Source organism: Macrobrachium nipponense, chromosome 34, assembly GCF_015104395.2.
Source record: "Macrobrachium nipponense isolate FS-2020 chromosome 34, ASM1510439v2, whole genome shotgun sequence".
Lineage (NCBI taxonomy): Eukaryota > Metazoa > Arthropoda > Malacostraca > Decapoda > Palaemonidae > Macrobrachium > Macrobrachium nipponense.
This window is the reverse complement of record NC_061095.1, coordinates 15,550,535-15,565,589: the sequence shown is the minus strand read 5'-3', so window position 1 is coordinate 15,565,589 and position 15,055 is coordinate 15,550,535. Positions and strand designations below refer to the sequence as shown.

General features: G+C 34.3%; 1 protein-coding gene across 1 annotated transcript in view; it reads right to left on the bottom strand.

Annotated features, from left to right (window-relative positions):
- The window catches only part of LOC135207927 (polycomb protein suz12-A-like), a 73,838-nt gene that overhangs the window by 57,846 nt on the left and 937 nt on the right, over positions 1–15,055 (bottom strand). The window contains 11 exon segments of the mRNA XM_064239883.1: positions 3,239–3,289; positions 3,291–3,320; positions 3,323–3,339; positions 3,342–3,425; positions 4,100–4,531; positions 4,985–4,997; positions 4,999–5,178; positions 8,658–8,767; positions 9,646–9,727; positions 12,348–12,446; positions 12,974–13,020. Of these exon segments, the coding sequence (XP_064095953.1) occupies positions 3,239–3,289; positions 3,291–3,320; positions 3,323–3,339; positions 3,342–3,425; positions 4,100–4,531; positions 4,985–4,997; positions 4,999–5,178; positions 8,658–8,767; positions 9,646–9,727; positions 12,348–12,446; positions 12,974–13,020 (1,145 nt within the window).

Below are 15,055 nucleotides of genomic sequence, written 5' to 3'. Positions count from 1 at the left end.
CAAAGATGAAGAAGAATTTACTCTTCTCCTCTTGACATCAGGATCAGTCACGAAGTCCCATATCCTCCAACGCTTGACTGGTACACGCAGTGATGTCATTGAATTTTGCGATGACACCGAACTAGAGGAAGAGGACGAAGAAGTAGACGATTCACGTCTTTTCTTTTTGTCTTTCTTATCTATTTTGTCCTCTAGAGCTTGTAATATCTGCATGACTGTGTTTACCAATGAGTCAGAAAGCTTATTTGTCTCCGGAGGCAATGAAGTAGTGAGAGATGCAGTAGGATGTGACGTCATGGAGTCAGCCATGCCCGTGTGTGACGTTGGTTGTGACGTCACCACGCTTGTAGGGAGAGACTGCGCAGCTGATGCTGGTATACCTGTGTGTACTGCAAAACTGTTTCCAGTTCTGCATCACTGGAAACATCGATGCTGTTGTCGGTGCCGTAGCATTCGCTCTCATAAATTGCAGGCCAGGGTGCAGAACATTCACTGTCGGCGGGACTGGGTGGAAACGTGACGCCATATACAGTGGTACCTCGAGATACGAAATTAATCCGTTCCGAGACGGCCTTCGTATTATGAGTTTTTCGTAACTTGGAACACATTTTACATGTAAAATGGCTAATCCGTTCCAAGCCCTCCAAAAACACCCCAGTAAAATTAATTTCCAAGGCTAAAACACATGTTCTAGGGTTACGACGGAAGAAATATGACTCCAAAAAGGCAAAATACTGTATATACTTGAGTAATATTCAACTGCATGTAATGTTCAACCCCATTTTTTTTTTACTGCATATATTAGGACTTTAGCATATGTCCCTTAGCAATAAGCCTAGCCATATTTAGCGGTTTGCTACCGTAGCCTAGTTCTATGATTCTGACATCTAAACCTAAGAGCTAAAAGCTTAGAATATGCCAATAAAATGTATAAATAATCAGTATGTGCTAATACATTTCAATAATATTAATTAATCATTAACTATAATACACAAACAAACAAAAAACAAACCTTCCGATCGATTGTTTACATCCAGCTCTTACCCGTCTTAGAGTATCGAACGAGCGCCAAGCAATCATTTTTCCTAGCACACAGTAAGCCATAAATTGTCATTAGTATCTCTCTTCAACTAATGAAACCACCAAACAGTATAATAACCATTCATTTACTTATTCTTTATTCTATCTTTACCTAATGAAGATACCGAGTTACTGACAGCTATAATGAAACATGCGTATACGTAACGTAATAATAAAAACAGAAGAAGAATTCTAAAAAATATGTATTTGTTGGCAGTCTGATTTATTTTATATTTTATGATATCTAATTCACAATTCTTTTATTAAATGTATTGCATGTACTCATTTCAAATAATTATTAAGTAACCATTAACTATAATAAACAAACAAACAAAAAAAAAGCTTCCAAACGTCTGTTTACATCCAGCACTTACGAGTATCGAACGATCGCCAAGCAATCACTTTTACACAGTAAGCCATAAATTTTCATTATATCTCTTCAACTACTGAAACTACAAACACGTATAATAACCATTAATTTCTATTTTTTTTTATTCTATCTTTACCTAATGTTTTCTTTATTAAATGTATTGCATGAATAAGTTTTTCAATTTACAGCAACCTTTTACCAATAGAATACTTAAAGCACAAGGGGTAGATGCTGACCAATAGGAGAGCAGGACCTTATGGGGTGACTAGCATCAGGAACCAATGGGAGAGCGGGAGGATGGTGGCGAGTTTACTCAGTTGGCGGCGTGGGAGTTTTAAAATTTTTCTCGGTGGTCCGGGCGAATCTCGGGACTTTACAGCAACAACCTTTCGTATCTTGAAAAACTTTTCGTATGTAGAGCAGTAAAATTTTTCGCATTGGCTTTCGTAACTTGGATTTTTCGTAAGTTGAGCCTTTCGTATCTCGAGGTACTACTGTATTGAGAAAGCAACCCTTCCAAGGTTGGTACGCCTGGTAGGCCTAACGCTGACCACATTCTCTGCGCATCGGAGGCTGAAATCTGGGACAAAGATGGCAATGTTCCCCCTCCCCCTGCCGGGAATGACGGAGCGTAATTATGCATAAAATTACTCAAAAGGCCTCCTGGAGTTTCCAATAACGAATCATTAGAAGAAACTGAAGGGGGGTATGGGAAACATCAAAAATAGGCGACGAAACATGGAGCAGTCTGATGTATCGCCGATACAAAAGAAGGCGACGACACTTGGTCATCCAAAGATGGTGGTGTCTCCTTTCTTTTGTACTGGCCTTTCCCATAAAACTTCATCTATTGTTCCACCGACCAACCACGGCAAACTGAACAAGGATTAGTAACAGTACATACCTTTTCTCTGCACCTACTACACGTTGGATGAAGATCTGTAGATATCGATGGTAAAAATCTTGAACAAGGAAACCCACTCCCTCCAGGGGATTTCCTTTGTCTCTTGCGAGATCCCGGAGAAATTTCCCTTGGTGAAGCAAAATTCTCCATATCTCACAACATACACCCACCTAGCAGATCACACCCACACTGAGATCACCCAAAGAGAAAAAAGGAAAATATGAATGAAACGGGCAAACTAAACCGGTTTTAAACAGACAGAAAGTAATCACACCCTATCTTAAAGGCAGTAGGAAAGTAACTGATAGGTCACAGGACGCCAAAGGCATTCTGGGAACTACAATACCCCGTGACCTGGTACATATACCAATAGTTCCTGGATCTCACAAGTTTCTTTTTATTAATTCTCCCTATTTCCAGCTTGGCGCTAGTATTATCCTAATGTTAAGACCGAAGGTTTGTTTCGTATATGAACAAACACCAGTTAACAATGAGATCTGCAAGGTCGGATCCCCAAAGTCAGTAACACAACATAAGTCGGTCACAGTTTTCAGTGTTGCATGAAGTACCCATTTGTTATAATAATGACCCATTATCTTTGAAATGTTACCCCTATATTCAACTTATATTTCATTCATTGATCTGGAACTGTGTATCATTCATTCATAATTGATATTCAATCAAGTAGTTTTTGTTAATTCCAGATACTGGATGGAAATTCAACCCTTTGAGATTTTAAGGTGGTTCAAAACTTTCATCCTTGGTAAAACAAACTTAAATTGCACATTAAAGTTTGAGAGAAAGACCCAAGCAACCACAGAGAAAAGGATACAGATGAAGACCCTTTTCTAATCACACACACACACACAAACAAAAGTACTTACCACATAGGTGAAAGAAAATCGAGCATGACACAATTTAGGTGTTTTTAAGAGGGGAATAAAGGGCCATACAGTTCAGCGAACAACCCATGGGCAGTGAAATCTCGTCTTGCTTCTGTCTGTTGTCTAACTGTATTGTTGTACACAAATTGATATAACACTAACTGTGGTGCTTCTGGGCTAGCCACTCCTATGAAAAGAGGTTAAGAGAAATTTTAGCTCAGAAAATAAACTATATATCTATATATATATATATATATATATATATAATATATATCATATATATATATTATATATATATATATATATATATGATATATATTATATATATATATATATATATATATATATATATATATTTTTTTTATATATAGTATAGATAGGGATATTTGGAAAATTTTAGTTATTGTTCCTTCGGGAAAATTCCTATTCACTTGTATTTTTCACTGTGAAAATATTCACTAATTTACTGTGGTTTCATACCAATTTAATGACTAAATGCACTTTTTGCAATAAAACTATTAAATATTAAAGTACAGGCATTTTTTGAGGGTTTTTTCTTGTGTTTGAACTAACAAAATCGGCAGTTCTATGCATTTTTAGAAATACAAACAGAGAAACTGAAACTAACAGCTCAGTAATACCTCACTAAACAACTTTTTTGCTGAAAAAACATACTGAAATCAATAAAATATCTACTGTGCTATTTTTAGAGCAAATAAAACTTAAGTTCTCCAAGTAACTACTGTAATTGGGAAAATGTCAAAGCCCAAGTAAAGAACTGCTCCATCCATGAAACTGTTTCTTGTAACAATCCTGATGGCCATAACAAAACTCAGATTCCTTACATCTATGTATACCAACCTTGAGGTTTAGGCTTGGTTGATGCATTGTTGGCCAACACAACATCAAGTGGCTTCAGTGGTCTAAGCCTTGGGCGTTCTATAGATGCAGATGTGTTCTCATTGTTCCAAGATAACGAAAACTTTAACAATGGATCATTATTGAAACAATCCATTTTCAATGTATCGATGCTTTCCCAACTGGCATTCTTTTTGGGGCTAGATTTGCACAACTGATTCGACTCACTAGAATGGAACTCTAGCACTAACTCGTACTTTCCAGGTGTCAGTAAACAGCGACCATGACGGTCAAATATAACCAGTTCCCCACAATAAACTGAACCCACACCATTGTGAGTATCACCATTCATGGCATTAGTTGGAATATTAGACTCCTGACAGTCCTGGGAGGAACTTCGACTTATACGACGGCGTTTTAATACAGGTTCTCCAGCTGAAAGTGAAAAAAGAATTAAAATAAAGTATTATCATCATATATTAATTTGATATGACCACTGAGTCACATTTCTAAGCTCTTATTGAGCTTACTAGAAAGACTCTTAAATTTAAGTGAAAATTGGAGCAGGGCAAAATTAAAGAATTTGGACAGTGACTGCTTTTATTTTCTTTCTAAAGTACTATTTTATAAATTGTTTCTTTCTACTTCACCTACATTTACATACAATGACTTTATATATTTAGATTAAATAAAAAGCTAAATAAACCACAGTTGATAATAAGCACATTCATGGTTTATACAGCTCACAAATTTGTGCAATTAGCCAATTTATTTCGCAAAGTCCAGATAATGAAGCTCTGGACAACCAAGTCATTACTGAATCGTATAATTATATGCAGGATTGCTGAGTAGGTCTGTACAAACAAACAATAAAAATATTCAACTTACCATTTTCCTGGTCAATGAGTAACTAACGATACACGAAAGACTAAAACGTAAGATTTGACTTGATGACCATTATTAGCCATAAAATTATGCGTTGGGATGCTAATGGTGGCATTTCTACCGCATCCCATACCACCTCCTCCCCCTCCTTCCCCTTCTGGAGGGTTGATATTAACGTCTTGAGTTCCCACTGATACCTAAAAACAATAGATTAATTTAGACCAATTCTAGTCTCATTATTCTTGCTGAGATAAGGAAGCAATATCGTCTAAAGGTATACATAACTGACTGCTAAGAACAGTTTGCCAATGCCACAGCTACAATTCTTGGCTTTTGCAAGAATGGTCCTTAGAGAATAGAAATTTAATAAAACTGGCCAGCCTAAACAATATTTATTAGTCCCAACTATTTCATTTTCAAATAGCCTACTCTCATGTAACCAAATATATTTTAACTGAAATTAAAACATTCTGTAGGATTATCAAAAGGTTAAACTAGACGTTAAAACTACCAGCACTGATTTTCCCGCCCTACAGATCACCTGAGCACCATAATCATACACAGGAGTCATACTAATAGAAACTTTTAAGTGAGAATACCTGGTCCTGGATTTGCGGCTTCACCTATTCACAGTTGTTTTCTCTGTGGCACATATAACCACATTATTCCCAGCAAATTCACTATTCGCAGTAATTTTCAAAGAGAAATATTCACTAATTACTGTTTTTTCATATCAATTTCGTGTCTAAATGTATTTTTTGTGATAAAACTATTAAAATAATCAGGTATAAGCATTTTTAGTTTTTTTTATGTTTAAACTATCAAAATTAGCAGTTATATGTATTTTTAGGGGAGTATTAACAACTGCTATGAATATGGGGGAAGCCAATGTACATATGAGTATAATCATATTACAGCTTGACAAGCTTGATAATATACTGTGCATTGAAAGATTTGTTTTCATTAAAATCTCTGAAGGAGCCATATTTCTGGACATACGATTAGAAACAGCCTGGACACAAAATAGTTTTTTCAATAAGTTACTGTTCTGAACAATAGTTTTGCTAATTATACAAAACAATGTTTATTAGTGATTTTGTACATAATTTTCACCTCCTGTATGTAAACTTTATTGCCTGATGAGTACAGTACATTTGGTTAGTTTGTAGGAATATAGTATACTGTACTACTTAGCCTAGTTATGATATTTCATGTAAGTTCTGAGCAGAGTTTAACTACATCAATTTTAGCTATACATCAAAGCAAGTAAGATTTAAATTAGCAAAAATAAATGTAAAGTTGGAAACAGTTAAAACAATCCTTCCTCTGGGTTACTAAGCTGGACATCCAGTTTTAGATTATCCAAAGCACCTGAATAACACTAAACAAGCAGGTCAAAATAACAATTTTCATTAACTGCTCAAACTAACATGTACCATAAGCCAACCAAACAACTAAAAAATAGCTTAAACTATATCTTTGCAAAATGAATGATAAAGAACAATTAACTACATTTCTTCATACACTTTTTTTACCACAGATATAACGATACAAAACAAATGCATGTATCTCCAATGCACAATTAATTACTTGGGTTCTTTGCCTAACTTGGAAACCAAAAAAATCTACCAAAGGTTTAAAAATTACCTAACTTAAAAATGATATTGTTATGATACAATAAAGTTTTATACATACTTACCTGCATATATATATTTAGCTTTGGACGACGGAGTCTAAAGCTAAGTATATATCTGGCAGGTAAGTTGAATGTATAAAAACAATTTTTGACAAGTAGTATATAAAAACTTTATGATCTAAGTACCAAAAATATAACTGTCTACAACTAGAGATAATAATATAAAAGCACTTCTCATACATAATGTGACTAATCCAGTTTCAATGTGTAATTACATGTGCAACACTGCAATATACATTATTTAGCATATGATAAATACATAAGCTGCATAAACTAGTAAATTCTAATAATTAAGGATTTAAGTAGAATACATGTATGTCTATCATCAGCATTTTCAGTTATCTAAAACGACCAAGAGAGATTTCTATACTCTCACAGAGCTATTGGTTATTCTTGAAGACTAAACAAGACAGTTTACAATGTTGCTCAGCTACATATGATGATAACCAAAGAAATAAAAGAAAATGAGACCAATAGCAATGACCTAACCCTGTTTCATGCAAGATACGTTTCCATCCAATATGGTTCTGTACATATATAACCAATCTTTGCTAGTAGTGTATTTTTTCTTTCACTGTTTAACATTGTCAAAGTTGTTGTAGCAGCTTGAGGTGGGGAAGGTTCAACATTCATTAGAAATTTTCAAACCTCAATCCAGCCGTAAGTTCAAGTCTGCTTGAATACACTGTTTTTTAATGCTTTTTTTTTATGAAAATGTGTTAATTGATTTTAATGGTTTCGTTTCCTCTCCAAGACTGACACTTATGCCAAGTGTGATACTAAATATACACTAGTATTGGGCAATATGTGCTGTAAATGTACTGTTTAAATAGACACCTCATAAAAAATTAATCAATACTCAACAGATAAAAATTATATAACAGGCCTACTACAATACAATGAGAGGCAAGAAAATAATGGAAAACTGGAATAAAAGAAGACCTAGATCAGACTCGGATTTCAAGAGAAGATGCACAATTCAGAAGACAATGACACCAACTCATTCAATGTCTGACCCAGCAAACAGAAAATCTTATTAAAAAAATGATTAGAACAGCACTAATGCTAAACTACTGTAAAATACCAACTTTGTCTCTTTTGCTGTTTTTATAGTTGCCCAACCACCCTGCTTGGTATAAAATATACTGTATATAGATATAAAATATACTGTGTATATGTATGTGTATGTATATGTATATATATATATATATATATATATATATATATATATATATATATATATATATATATATATATATATATATATATATATATATCTAATAAAAGGAGCCATAAAAACACAAAATGTAGAGAGAAAAGTACTATATTTCAGAGACTGCTGTCTCTCTCTTCAGGTATATGCCTGAAGAGAGAGACAGCAGTCTCTGAAATATAGTACTTTTCTCTCTACATTTTTGGTGTTTTTTTTTTTATGGGCTCCTTTTATTAGATGGAATTCTGTTGTTACAGAACATTTTTACCAGTCATATATATATATATATATATATATATCATATATATATATATATATATATATATATATATATATATATATATATATATATATGACTAATAAAACACATCTCAGTCATACCAAGGGATCTAAATACTACACCAACGGAGCTCTCATGCAAACCATATTTGCAACCAAGTTCTATCTCTAGGCCCATGATAAAAAGTACATAAATAGGAACTAAGAGGATGGCAGCATCTATAAAGTATAATACTGTCAATGGAAAACATGTATAAGTGACTGCCGATGAGAAACAGAAAATTCCTTTTTTCTAATGTAAACCAGTCAACATTCAATTGAATTATAGACAAGTTAACCTATAACCACCTACAGCATCTAAAAAATAGTAATATATTTCTAATGCAACTTTCTTCCTGTGAATTTTTCCTTTCCTTACAGTTATTTATACTTAACTTACAATAAAACTTAAAAAAAGTCAGAACAAAACATCGTAATAAAAAACGTACAGCTTTCCTAAATACCTGCATCAACGGTGAAGACGACTCTTTTCTCTTCTTGTGACACATTTTTACTATAAACGTTTCGACACGTGCTACGTCACCAATCTGACCATCCACTGTAAAAGATGACTTCCAATTAAATTTTGAATTGATTATGCAACTATATAGATAACATTAGTCCACTGTGAAATACCTTAACCTTTTTTTAAATTCCCTGTATTTCATCAAAAGATCTTGCTTCTCAACTTTCACTGCAAATCATACGTGCTAATAAAAGCGGTAAGAAAGGGAGCACAAAGTAAAATCAAATCTTGCATCTGAACCATGAAATTTTTAAAATTTCTATGGCAAATGTATATATGAATTTCATACTAATTTTGCCAGCGATAACTACTAGTTCCTCAGTAGGGAGACTGAATATCAGCTCCAAGCTTGTATTTGGAGCCAATACTCTGTATCATACATAGCATGTTGTTGCTACTTAGATTATTTCTCGCATAAACCTCAGACCCATGCTAACAAATTTTTGGAACTTTTAATGCTTAGGTCTTTAACTATCATCACTATACAAGGCAACTAAGCTGCACGTGAGTTCCATGCTTTTTCTGTTAGATGACTGATACTGGACGGTGGATATTTAGATTGGAGATGTTAACCTACTGTATAGAAGTTCTTGAGTATGAAATTTTGCTTGCCAGTAAATTTTTGTGGTTGTTCTGTGTTTAATACACACTTGTAAAGACAAAAATTATTCTTATTTCCTTTGATTCTACAGCGTTTTTAAGCTTTGGTGTATTTTCCTACAGTAACCAATGTTTGTAGTAGTATGGGACAGTCTGAAAGGTACTGTACCCTAAGCTAACCCTAGTCACTAATTTTATGACTACAATACAGTCTGGACATAGGTACATCCTCCTTGGACTTAAGTGCTCATGAGAAGGGTTATTTTATTTCTGATATATTTGGTAAATAAGAAACTTGCAAAACTACTCACGTTTGCCATCATGAAAGCCACTAAATGTAAGGTTGAGATAACTTGCGGGTCGTTCACTCTGACGTTCACTCTTCTGCGTGACCTGCGAAAGGCATTAAATATTAACGTAATTTTATGTCCTGTTTGATTCAAGTTAGTTTCTGTAGACTTCTTTCCACAAATAGGAAATCTTGAATATCAAATGCTTTCACATAACCTTAAAAGAAGGCTTATGAACAGAAAACACTTCCCACCTATTTTCATCAGAGGAAGAAACTAACAGTTAATTAAGAAAAAAAATTTGATAAGTGCCTTAAACAACTTCTACCACTGTGAAGGTACTAATGATTAAACCATTTTTATTGCAGATTAAACCTAATACAAAAGTTCTCTTACCAATCACCTTAAAAAGGCTAAAACAGCAAAATCCATAACCAAAATAACTGTCCCTAAATCTTATGCCATCCTTGAAATCATGCACCAAACATTTTTCAGTGTTTAAATGAAAAATATCTGATTCTTCAACAGTTCAAAGATTCCTGATAGAAAAATTTGTATTTTTCTTGAATCTTATACTGGCAATTTAATATGATGATGAAATACTAAATAACTAAGAGTGATGCTGAGCAAACATACACTTAAAAGTTCCTTCCTCATCTCAGCATCACTCTAACAGAGTAGGTATTTGCATAGAGTGTATTATACTGAGCATAACAAACACTGCAGTTGCAAGTTACCCATCCTATGCACAGTCAGACAAGGTGGGTTACAGAAACCTTGCAACCTGTGCTTGATACAATGGGCTGTTGATAATACCAGAGCAGACGTAAGGGACCAAAAAAACCTTATGCCTCCACTTAACAAACATCTCTACTGCGCTCGAATACAGCCCGGTTCCTACTATGACATTGAAAAATTTTATGGTGTACTGACTTTACCTAATATTAGAACCTTAAATTGTACTCTGAAATAAAGCTGTAAATTCCTAGTTATATTCTTACAATACAAAAGAGCTGGAGAAAACAATGTTGTTACGCATGTTTTTCATGTATAAATTACATAATCAACTTTATTTTAAGCAAATGATCTCCTATAAATCAATAACCAAGTACTACAGTCCTTGGTATTGGACAAGGACTGGAAATCAACTAACTACAGCAACAAGCATGTTGTATCATTAGAAGACGAACCTCATCAGATGATCATCATCCAAGTTAACTGGTACACTGAGAAGGGGTAAAGATATCCTTTGGTAACAACCATGAAAGTAAAAAGGTGGTGGACTTTTGTTAAAAGGTCCCAGCTAAGCTGATGTAACCATAATATACATATATAACTACAATTAAAACTTGACAGAAGTTATTGGTATTCTTAACTTGATAAAAGATCATTCCCTCATTTATCAGCTATTTGACCCATCAGATGGCCCTCTCATATCTCAGGGAGATCCTGCTCCTGAATACAAGTTGCAGATGAGCACTTGTCAAGGTGAAAATTCTGATCAAGAGCACAAACATCACAATCTAGCACTTCATCAAGCTCATAACCACAATTGGTCAACGCTGCACAAAAACAGCAGACACATTTCCAGTATATTTTATTTTGAGAGGTATTCCATTCTGCTGGATGTTCCAAATAATGAAAGGCTCGCTTTCAGTTTCAAATGACGGAAGGCTTCCTTTAGGGGTGTGAAAACACCATAAAACTCATGAAAATCACAAAACTGATTTTGTTTTGTAACTGACACATCAGTGAGGCATCTTCTCTATAATTCTTTGTAAAAAATATTGCTGATGATCACAAGAAACCTCCACATAACTGGACATGTGTAAAGTAAGGTGATATGCAAAGTATAGAACAAATAACGTACATTATGGCTTCATGTACCATAGACCAACATGAAAAAACAGAGGAAAATAGAATAGTTGCCAGTGGATTTGTTCTTTAAAAAAAAAAAAATTCTGGATCAGAGGCTGGCCCTTGGGTATCCAGCTTAGGCTATGGAATCAAGGAGCAGTGGCAGACTACAATAAATGGAATTGGAATAAAGTAGAATTCAGGCCAAAGGCCAAGCGCTGAGACCTATGAAGTCACTCAGTGCTGAAAGGGAAATTTATAGTAAGAAGGTCGGAAAGGCGTAACAGGAGGCAAACTTCGCAGTTGCACTATGAAACAATTGTTTGAGAGGGGGGAAAGTCAGATGGAAGAAAGAGAATATGAAAGGAGGTACAGTTAAAGAAATGAAAGAGGTTGCAGCTAAGGGCTGAGGGGATGCTGCAAAAAAAACTTTAGTAATGCCTACAGTGCATCATATGAGGTGCACTGACAGCAATACAGACAATTGCAGTGGGCAACAATTTCTGCACTCCCAATAATCTCACACTTTCTTGCCATATTTTCTAACTGGTAGCCAAGAAGTTTACACCTAACTTTGTCTACCAATTTTCATGGTTTTTACTTCATTTCTACTATGTTTTTGCCTTTATACTTGGAATTTCAAATGACTTCACTTTATTCTCTATTCTCTAGTTATCTTTGGATTCTATTAAAGATTCTACTAAAAACTTCACTTTACAGTATTCTTTTCTCTAGTTATCTTTTGTTTCTATAACTAAATGTCAAATTCTTCACAGATTCTGGATCTTTGAAGCCCACATCGTTTTGATTTCACTATAAAGTATTTATAGTGACTGTAAAACTAAAAAAATTCCTGGAATACTTACCTTATCTAAAAGATAATCTAATTTGAAAGACATACGATTTTTGTGACTTCGGCTCATCCGTCCTCGCATGTAGTATAGTGTGCGTTGTAAAAATATTGGCTGCAAAAAATAATAGCATGAACAGGAGGCTATGGTATCATGCAATTTTGTCATTTACAAACCATTTTTAACAAATGTCATGAAATTACGGGTCAATGTAAGGTCAACATAAAATATTTCATGTAAAACTCATTTGTCAAAATCACATCAGAAAAAATACTGATAAACATCTTGAAACATGGGCAGAGTAAGCTTTATCAACCAAACCTAGTCTATGGTGATTTCCTATGATACTTTAGGAATGGGACTCTATGTTGTGATTAAAATTACTTTAAAATCATAACAAACATTCATTAGACAGTTAAACTCATTGACTTATGTGTCAAGTGGGAGTTCCCTTTATACTTTAACATAGTGGTGACCATTAGTCACTGTTCTGCTTGATAATTTAGACTTGTGCATACATGGATTCTATTGGCAAATGAGTATCTGCCAACAATGAATTACCTTCAAATGATGTGAAAAATAAAGAGCTATCTACCTAACATTAAATATCAAACATTACCCAGATCAGACATCAGACTTACACTAAGTATATTTCTTGATCGTAGATATCGGTAGATTTGTGTAGGTTCTGAAATAAGAAAGGTAAAACATCATCAGTAATTAAATTTAAAACTTCTATAATGAGTCAAAGTGTTGTAGAAAGACATTTTACTATTACATATTATCATCCTTTCTAAACTTCTTCCAGCTTACTATACAACATAGTATGATCAAAGGTTAGCCTTTGTGCATGAAAGGCAGCACACCTCTTTAAGATTTAAATAGTCCTTCCATGGGCAAATGAATTGACCATGATCAACACAACAATTAAATGCCTGGTTTTGTCATTGAAATGCTTAGATTCAATGATACATCAAGATTTTATTCAAATGAACATGATATCAAATGTGAAAACCAAAATTTCAGTTTTCAATATAGTACTACTATATAGGCCCATAATTATTTCAGCTGTAATGGATAGGAAGCACATCATGGAGTATAAAATTCATTACAAACTATGACCGGACATAACCTAAAAGTTAGATTTACACCAGACTACCTCTGTAATGATGATGATAGTGTTAAATATTTACCTATCCAACCCAAAATGTAACGGTCTATTTCACAAAACATAAACAGTACAGATTTGAGCAAAGGATTCACTAAAAATTCTGATCTTTAAATTATAAGATCAAAATAATATAGCTAAATTTACCTGGGCTATACACTAATAGTTTACAAGGCCAGGGATAAAAGTACAGTACAACCTTGCGCATCCTAACCAATAGGGAGAACCATCTGGATTCATCAACAGCCTACATTTGCTCAAAATTGCTACGTAATTTTATAACTCAGGATGTAAAGTAATACCAAACCAGATACTGTACATTAACTATCAATGAATGGTTACAAATGCATTAGGAGTTTAGTGCCATAATTTTAACCCTCTTTTAACACAGTTCATACAGTACTAGAAATCATTAACACGGTTCATACAGTACTAGAAATCATACCAAACATAACGAGTGAGATAATTTGATTTTTTTTTTTTATCTAGGCCTTTAATAGCACAACTAGAGGAACTCCATGTTATTACCAGTCCTAATGAAATTTTACACTGCTGATACTGGCATTTTTTTTCTTTTATGTTTTCAGCAATTCTGATATCAAATCTCATAAAAAATCAAATTCACCATGGAACTGTTACACATGCAAAGATTATGTGGAAAGAGAAGTTATCCTTGTCAAAACCACTGACATATACTTTACTACACTTTAGGCCAGATCAGGTTAGGTGGGGGTTCCACAGGGTGATATTCTCCGGTAAATATTAGGCACCGCCATCCTAGATTAGATCAGAATGCATCCTCATACATTATTTTACTCACTTATGGTGTCCTAAGCCCCAACTTTAGTAAAGTCCCAACATCCAAGCGTTGATTAGATTAGGTCAGGTTAGGTGGGATGCATCACAGTAAATCACAAATAGCCTAACTGTCAACACACCCAAATATCCAGTTTACCACTAGGAGATTAAGGGGGATGTGTTATGGGTTACTTAAGAATTTCATAAGAAAATGATTGTCATAACCACATAAAAAACAATAACCTAGTATGGTAGAATTTTACCCTAACATCATTATTAGCATAGGCTACACTATCTTTGCCTAGCATGAATGAGCATACAGTAAAGTTTTATTGTAGGGTTACAGAAATTATTTGTTGATCTTAACTAGCATCAGCTAAGCTACCATAATACCATAAAGTAGGTTAGTGCTTCTGTGACTAAAATCTACGGGAAACTGGATTTTGCTCTCCTAACCTGACTTACGGTGCCGTGCCCTAACCTTGGAAAATACGGACTAAGTTTCTGCCAAGAGGTAACATTCAAGCCTGCTCTTGTCATTCTCAAAACTAGGCTACCCTGAATCTGGTCAATAGTAGCAATACTATGCCATCTTAGCCTCCCAAGTTACTGCAAGCTGGGCTTAACAGCGTGATTTTCATCTTTAATGTGAAACCAAGCCAGAAATAATAAACAAAGTAAACAATAACATATCCCAATCTCTCGTGTGTTTAGGAAATAACAGCTTAACCTAGTGTATCTTAAGCCTTATCTGCAG